General features: G+C 41.0%; 1 protein-coding gene across 2 annotated transcripts in view; it reads right to left on the reverse strand.

Annotated features, from left to right (window-relative positions):
- Positions 1-15,664, reverse strand: part of LOC134425032 (protein FAM169B-like) — a 39,551-nt gene extending 23,887 nt beyond the window's left edge. Inside the window, exons 1-4 of one of the 2 annotated variants that reach the window (XM_063169225.1) lie at positions 15,603-15,621; positions 9,688-9,799; positions 3,655-3,788; positions 851-950 (exon numbers count right to left, since the gene is read on the reverse strand). In XM_063169225.1, the coding sequence (XP_063025295.1) occupies positions 851-950; positions 3,655-3,788; positions 9,688-9,769 (316 nt within the window). In that variant the 5' untranslated portion in view covers positions 9,770-9,799; positions 15,603-15,621. Of the gene's footprint in view, positions 1-850; positions 951-3,654; positions 3,789-9,687; positions 9,800-15,602 lie in introns of both variants that reach the window. The other variant, XM_063169226.1, reaches the window with a different exon arrangement.

A 15,664-nucleotide genomic window follows, 5' to 3' on the forward strand; every position in this document is an offset into this window, starting at 1 on the left:
GGACTGAACAATGAACACTTACACTAACAGAACCTGTTCTAGGAGTGCAAGATCATTACCTGCCACATTTGGAACTGAACAGAGGATTTTGCTCTGCCTTTGCTGTATTATTAAGAATACTGGCTATTAAAGCCTTTCAGGTATAATTTATAGCTTATCCTTTTAAAAAAAGGACACTCTTAATGACAGACGTCGTTAATGACAGACAGAAGCTGGAAGTTTAGCAGGTTTCATGTGTTCTGTATTTCCTAAGTGACACAGTGAGTCAATATAAAAGTTCATGTCCTCGTTGCAGATATTCCAAAAACTCTACAGCCCATTGCTTCACAACAACACCAACACTCCTCACCTAATCTACACACCAGTTGATAGTCCTCACACACCAGTACTGGAAATAAAAGTCAATTAAACCTAGGACTGAAAAAATATTATAAAACAAAACAAAAAAATAATATTAATAAGAATCAGTAAGAAGCAATACAATTTCATACCTGTATTTTATTGTTTAAGGATTTCAGGATTCTATCCAAACCATATTGTATTTAAATTTCACATCATTCTGAATTAGAAAAATATTATCCTGTTGAATAAATTCAGACAGAATAACAGATTTACCCAAGGAGATTTTTCAGCTATCAGCAGAGAATTTATGCATAGAATTTAAAAGCCCTGATTATCAATTCTTCCATCTAATCAGCAGCCCACTGACAAAAATCCTTGACAGATAAACTGAAACCACTTCATATTCAAAACAAAACCCAGAATATTTAAATACATAAACAAACAGACCATCTTAAAGGTAAAGAAATTACAACTACTCAAATTTCAAAATATTGTGACCAATTCTAACCTGTCTTTTTATCCTTTGGATCAGTTAACAGCAACAGTTTGCAAGTAGGATTATTTCGGTAGAGAGGGACAAAAGACACACAGGAATCTTCAAGTTTAACCTAAAAAACAAACAAGCCCTGTAGCTCTTTGTACTGCAAAGCTCACAACAAGTACTTCACATATCAGATGCACTTATGACATGTTTTGCTGACATGCATGGTACAAGCTTAGCACAACACCCTCTCAATCCTCAACTTCAAGGCACTGAAATACATATAATATTCTAATATTATCCATAAGGAAAGTTAATTTTTAAAAAATCAAGCTACTGAAGTTAGTGAAGACCTTAATGCTGACTTGTCCTGGTTACCACATAACCTGGCTTTGAGCACTGTCACACGCAGACAAATGGTGTTATGAAAGACCAGACACATCAAATGAAAACAAATACAACTTGCACTTCTTACAGCATCCTCCAGCTGAGTATTTGTGGTGTTTTGCAAACAATGAATTAAGCCTCAGGGTACAGGGAGTATCAAAGCATTAGGGCAGTGCCTGGGCAGTTTATCTTCCAGGCACAGCGAGGGTAGATAATTGGCACAAGGTGGTTAAGCTGAAGGCAAAGCTAAAATCAAAATGCAGCTCTCAAGCTTCTGCTCTTAGACTAAACTTTTAAATGATGTGACACAAACACAAAATTACTGTGCTCAAACAGCTCTATATGCATAGAAATGACGATTTCCATATGAATATTGCAAATGCTGTCATGTAAGTTTAGGTACAGGCGAAGAGCGTGCATGACTTAGCACAGTATGTACTGTACTTTCCAAAATCTGGTCCATTGTGTATGTGTGGGTGTGCCTCTCTCTCTAATTGCACCCATTTGTCAGTTTGCTATGAAACTCAAATCAGTCACGTGTTACATTTAATATTTCTTGGTACATGGAAGAAATATGAATATGGATTATTCTGGATAACAACTCTAAGCTGAAACCAGTGTTCAGTAGTTGATGAGTGCCAGAATCCTGGAAGCATCTATGCAAACACTGGACTCCAGGAAAAAAAAAAACCAACAACTTGAAAACTGCTTGAAATCTGTATTCATGAGCTTGCCTAAATCTGGGGATTCAGTTGTTCTTTGCATGCTTCAAACATAACAGCATCAATGTCATTACAGCACGTGGGAGCATTTCCATAATGAAGAGGCCAGGACTACTTCCAATACTGCCATGATTGTTATTTTGTTTGATAAGGTAATGTGCACTTTCACAGGTGTTAACAAGAGCAGCATGAGCCAAGCACAGCTTTGTGTGTGGCTGCTGCCAGCCTGTGGGGCTCTCATCCTGACTTGCAGTAATCCTTGCTATTTGTGGCCTGAATGCTTGACCAAGCCATACCAAAAAGAAGTTCTGTGACCCCAGCAAAGGGGCTGACAGCCACTTAACTCCTGCTAAATAATTACTCACTGTTGCCAGTCCTGCCACTTCAAACCTGCTTTAATTCACATGCAGAAGGGGAAAAAAAAATGTTTGGCAATGCAGCCATTATTGAAACACCAAACCCGTCATCCCTCAGGTTCTGGGTCTATAATAGAGACTGTTAGCTGGGATGTTCACTGGGAATGGGAGTTGTGCCTTATTACATTTGAATTATTTTAAATTACAAAACATCAACATTCTTTGAGCTATTTATTATAGACTATAAGGAAAAAGACAATACAGCAAGAACACTACCATTACTTATGCCCTTGACTGGCTGACTGCAGATTAGATTAGACCTGAATTAAATGAATGCAAAGAGAAATGTGTTGCTATGAGACTCAAATCAGTCATGTGATATATTTAAGGGCTGGTGACAAGCCACAAAATCAAGACAGTTGTGAATCAAAAGCCAGAAGTTCATCTTTAACTGATCTCAGTGTGTGTGGCTTTTGCAGGAATACACAGAGCACTGCCTGGGATTTTAACCTCCTCCTCCTCCTACTGGAACAGGAAATGAACCTCTGAAAGTACAAGCAGGCATGGAAGGTAAGGACACAGAAGCCCTAAACTGGGGGAATTTTGCATGTTCACTCTGTATTTAGCCCCACAGGCTCCACTAGAGGGCATTAAAAGAGTATTTAAACCCCGTTACATTCCCAGCTCAAAGCCGAAGCTGATCCCACCTGGAACGGCATTTTTCTGGAAACTACTGCATATTATTTTCCTAAATTGCAGAAAAGCTACTCTATTCCAAACATTCATTTTAACTAATCCAATTCCTGCTTTGATAGCACAATAACAGGTACCTCAGCACGCTATTTATGATCTACAAAATGCCAGATTCAAAGGTTTCATAGGTTGACTGCAGTAAAAATGTTTAATAGGCCTGTTCAGTCATCTCTATTCCACCCAGGTGTCTTAGGAACAGAATTCCTTTGGGAAAATCCACACTCAAAATTACCAATATAAGTACTGGAAAGGATGGAAACAAAAGAGAGACTGTATCACAATGCCTGTGTAAACTGCACAGCAGAGGCAGAATGCTGAGCAGCACCATGGTGTAAATCTCTCTATAAAATTCACTTTTGATTCAAGATGCAAAGTTTTTTTGGTCAAGATGCAAAGTTCACCAGAGTACTTCAAACCCTCTTCAACACTCAGACTTGGAGTTCAAGCTTATCTCTCATTTACAGCATGCAAATTGTTTGAAATAATGCAGGATTTACTGATTTTTTTCTGCAATCCAGCCATACCAGTTTACCCCTATTAGCATACATGAGCACAACCAACAAACTAATCTGCAAGTATCTAACTTGCAGCATGAGAAACATCAGCCTCCTACCTCTCCTCTTCCAGGGATGGAAAAAACATCAGGAGTGGACAGTGACTTCTTCAAGAGTTTTTCATAGTATGTTTCAGCATCTGCTTGCAGAACCCCTGGATCTCCTGTTATTGTATCAACCAAGTAAAGTCGACCTGTGATTAAAATAAAACACAAGATATTTTTACTTTTTATATTAAATAAGAAACTTAAGTCTTAAAACCTCCATTTCCCCAGCAGCTGCTTGGTGTGGCTGGGCCCTTAATGGTCTCATTAGAGCCTTTTGTATAAGCCTAGTCTAAAATAGTAAGGCTGGTAAAAACCTGCCTGTATGTTATTTTCTGTATGTTATTTACCTCTTGACATGCAACTTTACAAAGCAGAACCATGACAGCATCAATTCACATTTGTCTCCTTTGAATTCAGCAAGCACAGTCTCAAATTTCTCTAGGTGTAAGAAAATTGCTTTAAAGCTGGAAGAACATTAAAAAAAAAATTTCAAAACACAGCCTGAGTTTAGCACTGTCCAAAAATATAACAGGGAAAGAATTCCAAAGCTTCCATGCTTTCTTGGAAGACTGCCCCTTTTTGGGTCAGTCTAGGATCTGTTGTTTGTCATTAACTTTTTCCTTCTCTTTTTTGACTAACATCAGTTGGGCACTTTCACAACAATGAAATAATGTAAAAAATTTACCTACACAACTCTTTCCAAAATAGAAACATCATCTTTTATGCAACATAATTCTGAATCCATGTGACTCAGTGCTGGAGGGTATTTGTTAATTGCATGCAAACAAAAATTATATATATCTTATGCCTGTAACCTAAATGCAAAGTCCAACTTGGTGTTCCTGAAGGAGCAATAATCTCCTTCTGATCTAACAAACCAGACTTTCTGGTGGCTCATCACCAAGAAAAAGAACATGACAGGGAATTTGTTAGCAAACCAAATGGTCTCCAGCCACTGTTCTATCACAGGAATAAAATAGCTTCAATTTAAGGGGCTTTCAATCAACAAGCTACACCTGCAACTCTTGTAAGCCCAAGTGAGGACCAAATCTTCTACCCACAGCTGTTGTTGATATCTTAGCTCTGAATTCCATCCCTTTTTAATGATAGTTTGGTCTCACATGGCACCTCCCTTGGTAAATTAAATGTGAAATAACTGCACTGATAGTAAATGGCTGAGACAAGAAGTCTTAAAAGGACCAATCAATGCAAGATCTGTCTATACTAAGATTAACAAACCATGAATCATATAGGTACCACATTGAAAGTGATACCTTTCCACATAAAAGCAGGAGTATGGGATTTGTAGTACCAGCTCTGACTATTCACCCATGGTGCCTCCACTGTCTCTCCAGCAGTGATCAGCATCTGATTCCTCAGCAAAAGGATAAGAAATTTAAAATGCTTAAAATGCTTGAAACACTATTTTCCTGCCCTTTGCAGGCAACCAGCTTCCATCCTGAGGCTTGCCAGCAGAGCTGTGTACTCAGAATGCTGAAGAGAAGCTGCTCTGTAGATGGGTTTCTAGCATGCTTGTACGTGACAAAATGGGAGAAAAAAGAGCATTGCAGCACTAGCAAGGCAAGTCATATTATAAAATCCCAGGCAGAACTTAAACACCATTGAGCAAAGAGCTTATGTCAGGAGAGAAATTAAAGATTGTTATTCAAAACTTTGGTAATTCACAAAAGCAAATTTACTAGTAAATTAATCCTTTACAAAAGAGCAGCATGTAAGACTTGAGTTTAGCACAAAGAAAAATATTTGCCATGATAATAAATACTGTTCATGAGGTGCTGCTTACAAGGCTCCCTCCTGGCACGGTGCAGCCAATGCAACTTAACAGCACAGCCATGCTCTCTCCTCACTGAACAAAGCTATTGACTTTCTGCTACACAATATGCTTGTACTCTAAGGTAACAAGGACCACTCCAAGGACAAAATAAGGTCACAGATTAAATAATGAGGCATTAGAAGAAACTTCTGATCAACTTTCCATCAATACAGCTTTGCACAGAAGTAATCTTTTCCTTTAAAAAATGCTTTTAGATTTCCAGTGAACTTGGCTTTCCTGTGCAATACACTGAAAAGGCCCAAGTGAGTTAGGAGCACGTGTTCCTACACAAACAGAACCAAAAAATTTCTTGTGAAGAAGAAAACTGTCAGCAGGGGAGAAAGACTGAGGCTGTTTAGGAACAATATGGAACAGAAGTGTCACCTGAATTTCTTTTTATGTTAACTAATGTGTTTCCCAGTTTTTCCCAGTATAAAGTGACAAAATAACATTTACCCTGCTGTATATGTCCCTTTTACACTTCTTTTGTACACAGGCACAAGAAAAAACCCTCAAAGTCTATCCATAACTATTGTTACTAAGCATTTAACTAAAGCCATAATTATTGCTGGCTAACAGGGTGTTATTGGTTAAAGGTTGCTAAAACAAATGCAGAGTAACTTTGCTTTAGAATAAAAGTAGTGCTGTTCTCTCAGGAGTACTTCAGTCTGAGGCCCAATCAGCATCTTGGGATACCAAAATTACAATGTTCCAAGGACAGCCTGTTGACCTAATCGGAATTTCAGGATTTTATTTGAATTTGGACTTACCTAGCAGCAACAAAAGAGCACATGATGGCAGCCAGCCTGCCAGGACCTTGCCAGCAGCTCCTGCGAGGGGCTCTGTGCACAAAGGGGGACCCGAGGGGCTCCTGCTGCAGCCACAGAGGAGAGACCACAAAGGAAATTCAGAATGAGAGGCCTCCTGCACCAGAGAGACTCCTGGCATTGGGACTGACCTCTTAAACAGCCAGAGCTGCTCAACAAGGGCAAGGCATCCTCGAGGTGGATGGTGCAGCAGCAATGATGGGAGGGGGTGACAGACAGGTACCAGCCTTTGTCTGCATGGCACCTGCTTTCAGGGCAAAGGATGTGGAGGCTTTGCAATTGCACAGGGAAAAATTATCTAGAGGCAAATAAATGAGAAACCCAACGAGCACATTTCCATTTCAGGCGTGCAGAAGAGATTTTAAAGCAAAAACTAGCAGCGCATCTGCTTCTCTCTTTTGTTTCCATGGAGCAGTCTGGGCCACATTCTCAAGCGAGGATGTGCAAGTACATCTCCTCTCACTCTGGTGATCTGTCATCAATTTGCACAAAGAATCTGATTTTTTGAAGTGAAAAGCTACAGCTAAAACCAGCTATAAATATCAGCAGGCACTGCCCATACAACTCAGTCATCTTTAGGAGATTCTACCCTCTAAAACCTCAGCCTAAAACGTTGTCCAACTCTGCCAAAAAGAAAGAAACCAAAGCCCCTGCTTCAATCTAGACCCCTAAACTCAGCTTTTTCTACTCCCACTGCTATTCTACCCCTTGTCTCCTCCAGAAGAGAGAACCTAATTTCATGGGGGTTTCACCAAGTGGGCAAATATCCTCCTTGAAAGGTAAAAGTCAGAAAAATTTTACTTCACCTAGTACCCAAAAAAGATCAATATGTGGGAATCCAGATATATCTCACCAGCACACACATGTTCTGCACCAGGTACATAAATGCAATCACAAAATGGGAGACAATATTCTACCCTAATGTAGAATTAATTTTTATGGATTAGAGACAGACCCCCATCACTACAGATTCAGGAAGATTTCATTCTATCAGTTAAAGTAAGCAGGAAATATTTTTCCACAGGCAAAAGAATTTATTGTCAACACAACAGAAAACACATGGAGCATGCAGTCATATGTGAAATTCCAGAAGTGAAACTACAGACTGTTGTAATGTCCAAAGGTAAAGGACATCCTTCCATCTAATCACATACTCTGAAGTATCTGATTTATTCTTGAGCATGAAGCCAATACACAATTTACTAAACAAGAGATAATTCCTATAACCACGGAATGGTTTGGGTGGAAAGTGACTGTAAAGATCATCTCATTCCAACCCCTGCCATGGGCAGGGACACCTTCCACTAAACCCTGTCCAACCTGGCCTTGGACACTTCCAGGGACTGGGGGTATTTGCTTTAGTTGTTAAGAATCTTCTCTTCCTGCATTCACTTGTAGGTAATTAATACTGCTCCCTCAAGCCAGCCAAGTTGGTGATGCAGTTTTCTCCCAGACTAGACACACCACTGGCTTGATTAAGATGCACTGAGGTATTGCTGGTCCTTCCAGGAAAGTCAGACTTGTTGAAATGCCCATTTCAGAGTAAGGGCATTTAGGATGCAGCCAGATTGTAAAGCAAAATACATCAACCTCACCGTAGATGAAGCATGAAAAGTGTTATGTCTGAAGTGAATTAATCATTTATCCTACAACTACTTTTTCATGTTCTACAAACACAGAGAAGGATACTACATGCATCCATTAAGAGCTGTATGTTTACAGAAGAGCCATCAGTCACCACAGGACTTGTATCCGGATTTTGTACATTTGGGCAAATTTGTGAATAATTTTACATGTAAAAATATGAAAAATACCTCAGTCAGATTTCTAGTGGTGTAGGAACAAGAGAGATAAAAAGAACTTAACATTTCTAATTTTCAAGTTTCATTATTTTTTAATTCAGTTTTGCCATTTCTAATGCTTGCAATTGCAGCACTGGCTTTGTTTATTGGCTTTATTTTCATGCCAATACATTTCACAATAACAAAGGAGGGGAAAAAAAGAAAGAAAAAAACAAAAAAACAACTTCAGCAGGTTTTAAGTGTTTCTAATGATGTTCTGAGGGGTTCTGTCCAAGAAATATTTTCCTTTTTTTTCTTTTTATTTCAAAAATCAATCTGCAATATGAGACAAACATGCAGCAAAACAAAATGACAGTATATCAGATCAATATTTAGGAGGGAGTGTTGTAATTAAACCATGCAACTGAGACTAGAAGTCCTAAGATTTATTCTTAACACAGGTGTGTTTTTGTGGCTCCTAACAAATCACTGCATCTTCTGACTGGTTCTTTATCAGTTAAGTGTGTCTTATCTACCACTTCAAAGGGTGTGATGTTTTCCTTATCAGTGCCTCTGAAGCCACTATGTAAAAAGACCAAGAAGTCACATAACATAAATTGTTCTCAGTTCTCCACGGGCTGCCACTGCCATGCAACAGAAGCACACCCAGGACAGTGTCCAGGATTGAATAACTACTTTTTTTTGCCCTTCTGAACCATACACACGTGACTGAAGTGCTGTCTCTCACCCTCTCATAGGAGCAGGATCTCTGTGATGAACAGCAGGGGCTTCACATCAACTCCTCTCCTTCCCTGCCCATGAGCCTGAACAGCTCCAGGCATGTGGTTATCGTTAGACAACCATATTTGTTTAACCTTTCAAAGGAAGGAAGAGGTCTCTGGCACGCTCCCGGGAGTACACGCAGAACCTGACTCCCACATCCTGAATTTAACTGAGCAAATACAAGCCAAAAACCCAAATTCTGGTGGGAGTGAAACTGCAGGATCACAACAGCGTGTGGTGGCAGCTGAGCCAGCGGGTGAAAGCCGTGCTGTGGTATCTGTCCAGCACAGCAAGGCAGCTCTGCACCACGTGCTGCTCATCATCCATGAAAACAGTGTCCTTCCCACTGCTCTGCTGTCCCCCATTTCCAACAGAACAAGAACTCCTGGAACATTCAGGATGTAGGATTCAGGGTTGTAGGTTTCAATCCCAAACTTCCATTCATGTATCACTTACTATTCTATCACAACTCAAACGGCCAGAAGGGCTTCAGGACACAAACTAATAAAAGTCTGTCTGTAAACAATCTTCAACTGTGGAATTAATAACTTAAGGCAGAGGGGAAAAAATAATCCCAATCCCACTCTCAGTCAAGAAATCTGTTTGATTACATAGATGAGTTTAGCTATATATTACTACAAATTTTGTCACTCAAGTGGAGGGCAGACCAAATCCCAGGCATTGCAAACACAGGCTGCTATCCCACCAGCCATGCTATTCCCACAAACACATTTTCACTACTGACTTCAGAAAAGAGAAGGAAAAAGCTTTAGGTATATACATGTTTTTAGCTGAACATAGATGAGACAAAGGAAAACACCTTCAATTTTCACACTCTTCCATAAGCTCTGAAGGCCTTCCAAACCTTTTATTACCAGGTCCATAAAACACATGTTTTTCATTTCTCAAAAACTTAAGGTAATCCACAATTTCTGAAATGGAAAAAAAATAGACGAGGAAATTAAATAATTGATTTAATTATTTAGCTTTTTAAATAAAAAATACTTAGCTAAAACCACATTAATTAAAATGTTTTGAAGGCTAGAAAAGCAAGTGCATATTAAGGGGAATCATGTAATGGTGACTGCATACTGAAGGGATATTTCCTCCACTCCAACCTGCACTAGTCCCATAATGAAAGTTCCAGCAAATAGGTTCCAACTATATCTGTTTCTTCTCAGATGGCTCTTTAGCAGTGTTACACTCACAAATATAAATCCACATCCAACTCATAGTACAAATAAACTAAAATACATCTGTGTAAACAGGCTACCCCTGTCCTATTACACACACAATGCACATCTGGACTGGCATGTTTAGCACAAAGCTTTAACCCAATGTAATTGAAAAAAGCTGAGGTATTACAGCCCAGAAACAGACTTCACAAATAAAAACTGCAGCATACTGTTAAACCATGGAAGTGCTACCAGCTACAGCTATGACATATCAGAATTCATACTTCTGCACATTTAACTTTGTTTTTCACAGAGCTTAGATGTAAAAAAGAAAGAGGCAGCTTACAGAATAATTCAGGGGAAAATGCAGTGCTGGAGAAAAGGGAGATTCAGGACTGCCATTAATTCAGGCTGAACATGAAATTCATGTTCACATCAGGTTTCTCAAAGAAACTTCTAATGATTTAGGGTGATTGCTGCTAATACCTCTGACTTTGTGAACATCAGCATCAAGTTCTTAATAAATACTGGTTTTCATACAATCAAGAAATGGGCAAAAGTGCTCCTGGAAAAGTCTCACTTTGACTACTGAAGGCAGAGGTATGGATTTTGGAATTATAAAATGATTCAGGTGGGAAGGGACCTTAAAGATCATCAATTCCCTGCCATGGGAACCTTCCACTATTCCAGGTTGCTCCAAGCCTGGTCCAAACTGGCCTTGGAGATTTCCAGGGATGGGGCAGCCAAAGTTTCTCTGGTGTCAAACTTGTCTTTTCTTGCATATGGAAGCAAATACTCAAATGGCAAGAATTTGTCAACTTAATTATTTGCCTATCCCCTAAACAAAGTAAAATACACAAGCTCTCCAGAACAACTGGAAAGAGACAGATTTGAAGGAAAATGGCAGGAAAGGTTCTGTGAACAGCAGCAGATCTTTTATGAAGCACAAGAGCAAATGCAGATAGTGGCAATTCAATCCTCTACAAAGATGGAAGGTAGAAAGGAGGATGCATCACTCCAAAGTCCTCCTGTAACTTGAGGGAAAGGAGGAAAACAATGACTCCCATTGTGATGAGCACAGAATGGTGAAATGGCAGGAAATGACAACTGAGTTTGACAAATGGTCCAGCAGGGAGATGAATTCATCCCACAGGGAGAAGCCAGGCAGACCGACAGGACACTCAGAAAATGGCTGTGTTTGAATAATTAAAAGTTATTACTGGAACACACACGGTTACAACCTGGCACCAGGACTAGGATTTAAGTACCACATCAAATACATTTCCCCTTTACTACCATCATCCAAAGGAAGTGTGAGAAACCTAAAGCCATGCCACACACAGCCCTTAACATCGGCTCATACAAACCACAGCAGAATGTGGCACACCAGGAGGACCTGAAAGCCCTGCTCTGCTATCAGAAAGGACGATATTCCCCAAGCAAAATAGCGATGAAAATCTGAGACAACTGTCTGGATTTTCAGAGATACTAGCTTCAAATACCACATAATTTGAGCTGCAAATGCTTTACATCTGACAGGCCTACTGCTCCCACCAGCAGAGAGCATAAGTCTGCCTGAGAAAGCCTAGCAGCCTTTCTCCAAATTACTTGCAAGGACCAATTTGCACAGCCAGAATAATTTCAAAATAAAACAATTAATTTGGGTTGGGGGGAAGAAGGAAAGAAACAAAAACCAAAATCCCTTCCCCCACTAATTTCCACTTTGCTAAATTTATTACATGGCTGCAAATTAATACATCACCTGCACCAGCTATCACAAGGCTGTCTCAGAACTTGCTTTAATAAACAGCTGCCAGTAGTGGAGGAAATATGTAAACATCGCTCTCGTTTCTCTGTGCCATTGTGTCAGCTATTCTACACGTCTTTGAAGGTGCTCCAAAATCAGCATGGCTCTGCTTTTCCCTTTTTCTCCTTTTGGGAGGAGGAAAAAGCAGAGAAGGAAAGACAGGCTGGCAACAGAGGGCTAACTCTGTGCTTGCTGTGCTCTTGATAGTGAGGCTCAGTGTGTTCAACTTCAGTTTACACAGGCTCTTCTGTAAGGACAAAAGAAACCACTGCTGGTGGTTAAAAATGCAAAAGGTTTTGATTGCAATTGCTTGACAATCAGCCAAAGATATGACTAGGGGGAAAAACACAGCAAGGCAGCTATGACCAGAATGGAAGAAACAAGGAAAAACACATGGCTCGACTTCAGAGCAGAAAATTGACTTAGGCTTTGCATAAACGACAGCATACCTCCAAGCCTGCCTTATCCACAGTCTGCCTGCAATGGGAACATGCAGGCTAAAAGCAGAGCCTATTAAAAGGCATAATGTTTCTAAACGGCATCTGTTACGTCCTAATAAGCATTACTTAAAGGACACAGGCCTTAAAATTGCTACCAAACGTGCATTTATCTGAAACTGCTGCAAGGCAATCGTTACCACAGCGTCACATGACACCACTGGAATCTGAAAAATAGAAAATGTTTTTATTTCGTTTGGCTTGAAATCATTATGCAGGAAAAATATGGAGGCACTTTCTGAGATTTTGAAACTGTGCAACTTCACAGGAATGAAACACCAGCAAGAATTACATCAGCGGAGCCATTTGCCATCTGTTGTCAGTAATACCATAAAGCCCAGCCACCAGACAGCAGTTTCAAAGGTTACAAACACAACGTTTTCAAGCATCCACAGACCTCTGGGTAACTGAGCAGGACACAGTTTCCTTCAGAGATATGTGCAACCTGAGGGTCTGCCAATCATTCAGCAAAGACAACATGCCAGAGCTGGGAATTGCCAGGCGAGGCGTTTGGAAGTCTCTCAGTATGCAACCTTTACACAATGTGGCAAATGCATACCAGCCCCATCACGTAGGATCCCATAACGCGCTCGCAGCCATAATGCCTGCACACCTCCCACTTGCAAACTGAAACCGGCCAGACTTTCTCCTCTGCTGTTTGTTTTCCCAAACTTCCCCTCAAGGGAAGGAGTGTGTGCACTGAAATGCTGCTATGGAAAGGGATTCTGGTTTGTTTGCTGGGTTTGGGCTGTAATTTTCCTTTGAGGGAAGTATTTTGGATTTTGTTTCCTGATTTCTTTTCTTTCTAGACCGTAACTACATATTTATGTTAAAGACAGCAAAGTTTCAACAACTTGCCTTAGCTGTGGCAATGTTATGGCAGCCCTTACCTCTTATGTACACACAGTCTGAGTAAAATTCTACCTGTTCCATACATGAGATTTTAGTCTGGCTGTTAATCAGTCTCACCTTAGAGCTCTGAGAAGCTTTTTCAGTTGCACAGGCCACATTCCTGACAGTGCCTATGTGCTACCTGAATTTTGTGTTTCCACCTTCCAGGCTGTTGACCTCCTTCCTATAAACTGATTAACACGGATTTCATGGAGGGCAGGGAGATTTCCACCTTCCTAGAGAGACAGATGGAAATTTAAGGCTTCATTAATGCAATTGCCAAACTAGACATACAGGTTTCTCATCCACTATTTCTCAGGCTCCAGAGCTGCACAGACGTGGTTGCTCACTGTTTCTGTTAGGTGGTTCACATACAAATCTGCCTTTCAAGGTGTTCTATAATCAAAATGAATTTGCAAGAAGGCTGAATTTAAAACAAGTACCTCAAGTTCTAGGTCAACAGCTGGCCTGCTTCTCAACAGCGAGGTTTGCCTGGGACCTGTAAAGGGCTTTAGAAACCTGGAAGTGTAAACATTCTTTCCCTGTGAAAAACAGTTACAGGAACAGCAATCAAGACCGAGTTGTAGCATCTGAATCACAGCACAACATGAACTGAAAAGCAATTTTTGCACAAGAGCTAATGGCTGACTCTACGCACTCTTTAAGTGTATTGCATATTCAACCTGCTTATTGACAACTGCTCCACAATTGTTTTAAACATAATCTATACAATTACATAACCTCACCAAAACTCAGACAACACCTAAAAACAACATCAGCTGTCCCAAAAAGGAAGGGGATGGAAGAACAACTATTCTAAACATTCAATCTGAGGGTGATGAAAAAGGGAAAAATGTAGACATTAATCGAACTGCCCAACACTACAATGCTTCCTTGGACATGAAAACCCAAATTCTATTCATCTAGAGATATTTTATTTAAGAAAATCAGTAGAACTGAGAATCTTTCATCACTCCCCCCAAAAAACAGCATTATTACAATTGTTTGACTTCCATAAGTGGTTGATAGGAGGGGAAAAATAGAGCAATCTGACTGCAGTGCATTTAGCCATGAGCAGCTAGAGGAACTAATGAACAACATCATTATTTTACTGAAGGGGATGAAGTAGGTGCTTTAGATAAATGGCAGCAACTTAAAATGTGTTTCAGAAGATAAATTCACTTTCTCTCCATTTACCTGCTAGCGTGACAAATTAAGAAAGAAGAGTATAAAAACAGAGCAGGAGGGAAAGCAGTGCAAAAGCTAACTGAGGTGATGCAATGGGCCCTTATCCAAACAAGTGCATGAACAGAGATTGTTGGAAGTCCTCCTAGCCAAACACAAACCCAGAACATTGCACATGCCAGACTCCTCTGCAAATCCACGGTGGAAGGTGTACAGAAGATCCACCTATGCTAAAATCACGTTCCTTACCAAGCACTGGGAGCTTGGCCATTTGGGAACTGACACAATGTCTGTTCATTTCAAAGCACTGCAAATCCACCAGGTACTGAAGGGCTGAGTTCTGCTGGGCAGAGCAGCTCTTCACCCACTACCAGAAACATCAGAAAATCAACCCCTGCTGAAAGGAGATGAGGGGAGAGTGGCTTTTTCACAAAGAAGTTTATCCTCTATGTCCATGTGCTTCTTGTTCTAGTCACCTCGTCAATAGCAAATGAATACTTTTAAAAGGAAGGGTACTATATAGCATATGTATTGAGTAATATATTTATATACTAGACTTTGTACACTACTTTGCAGTATACAAAGCCTTTTACATCTCAACACCAAACCAGTCCAACTATTTTTGTGTGGTCAAGAACCAACTTACTGCTCCTTTGTCCCTGTTGAATCCTGCTGCTTTTGTTAAACCCTGATTTTTGCTCAGTTTGGGTAAACAACTGCTGATGTACTTTTGAAAATGGGTATTTTTATGCAATGTTTCCCATGTTCCTTAATGGCTGAGTACTTGAGATCTACTGACCTACAGGTGGATCTGATCCACCTGTGCTGAGACCCCGAACAGGAGCTCGGGGATCATCCTCTCCCCAGCATCACCGAATCACAGCGAGCAGGACCCACCAGGCTCTCTCTGGGCAGGCTTGGACCAGCCGAACACCTGGAAAAGTCACCTGGACGCTGGGAAATGGGAAAATAAACCCTGCAGCACCTGCTGAGGGCGACCCTGCGCGCAGGGCTCGGGCTGTCCGCCTCCCCCGGGCGCTGCCGGGAGCGCGGCCGTGAGGGGCCCGGCCCCACCGGGGCACGGCCGCAGGCGACCGGGCAGAGCTTCCCTGGACAGCCCCGAGCGTTTCGCGGCGTCTCGGCCGCCCGTGGCCTCCCCGAGCCGCCTCCTCCCCCTTACCCGCGGCGGCTCTTCCTCCTCCCTCGGCCGCCATCACTTCCTGCGGGGCGGCGCGGGCAGCC

This window comes from Melospiza melodia, chromosome 15 (genome assembly GCF_035770615.1).
Source record: "Melospiza melodia melodia isolate bMelMel2 chromosome 15, bMelMel2.pri, whole genome shotgun sequence".
NCBI lineage: Eukaryota > Metazoa > Chordata > Aves > Passeriformes > Passerellidae > Melospiza > Melospiza melodia.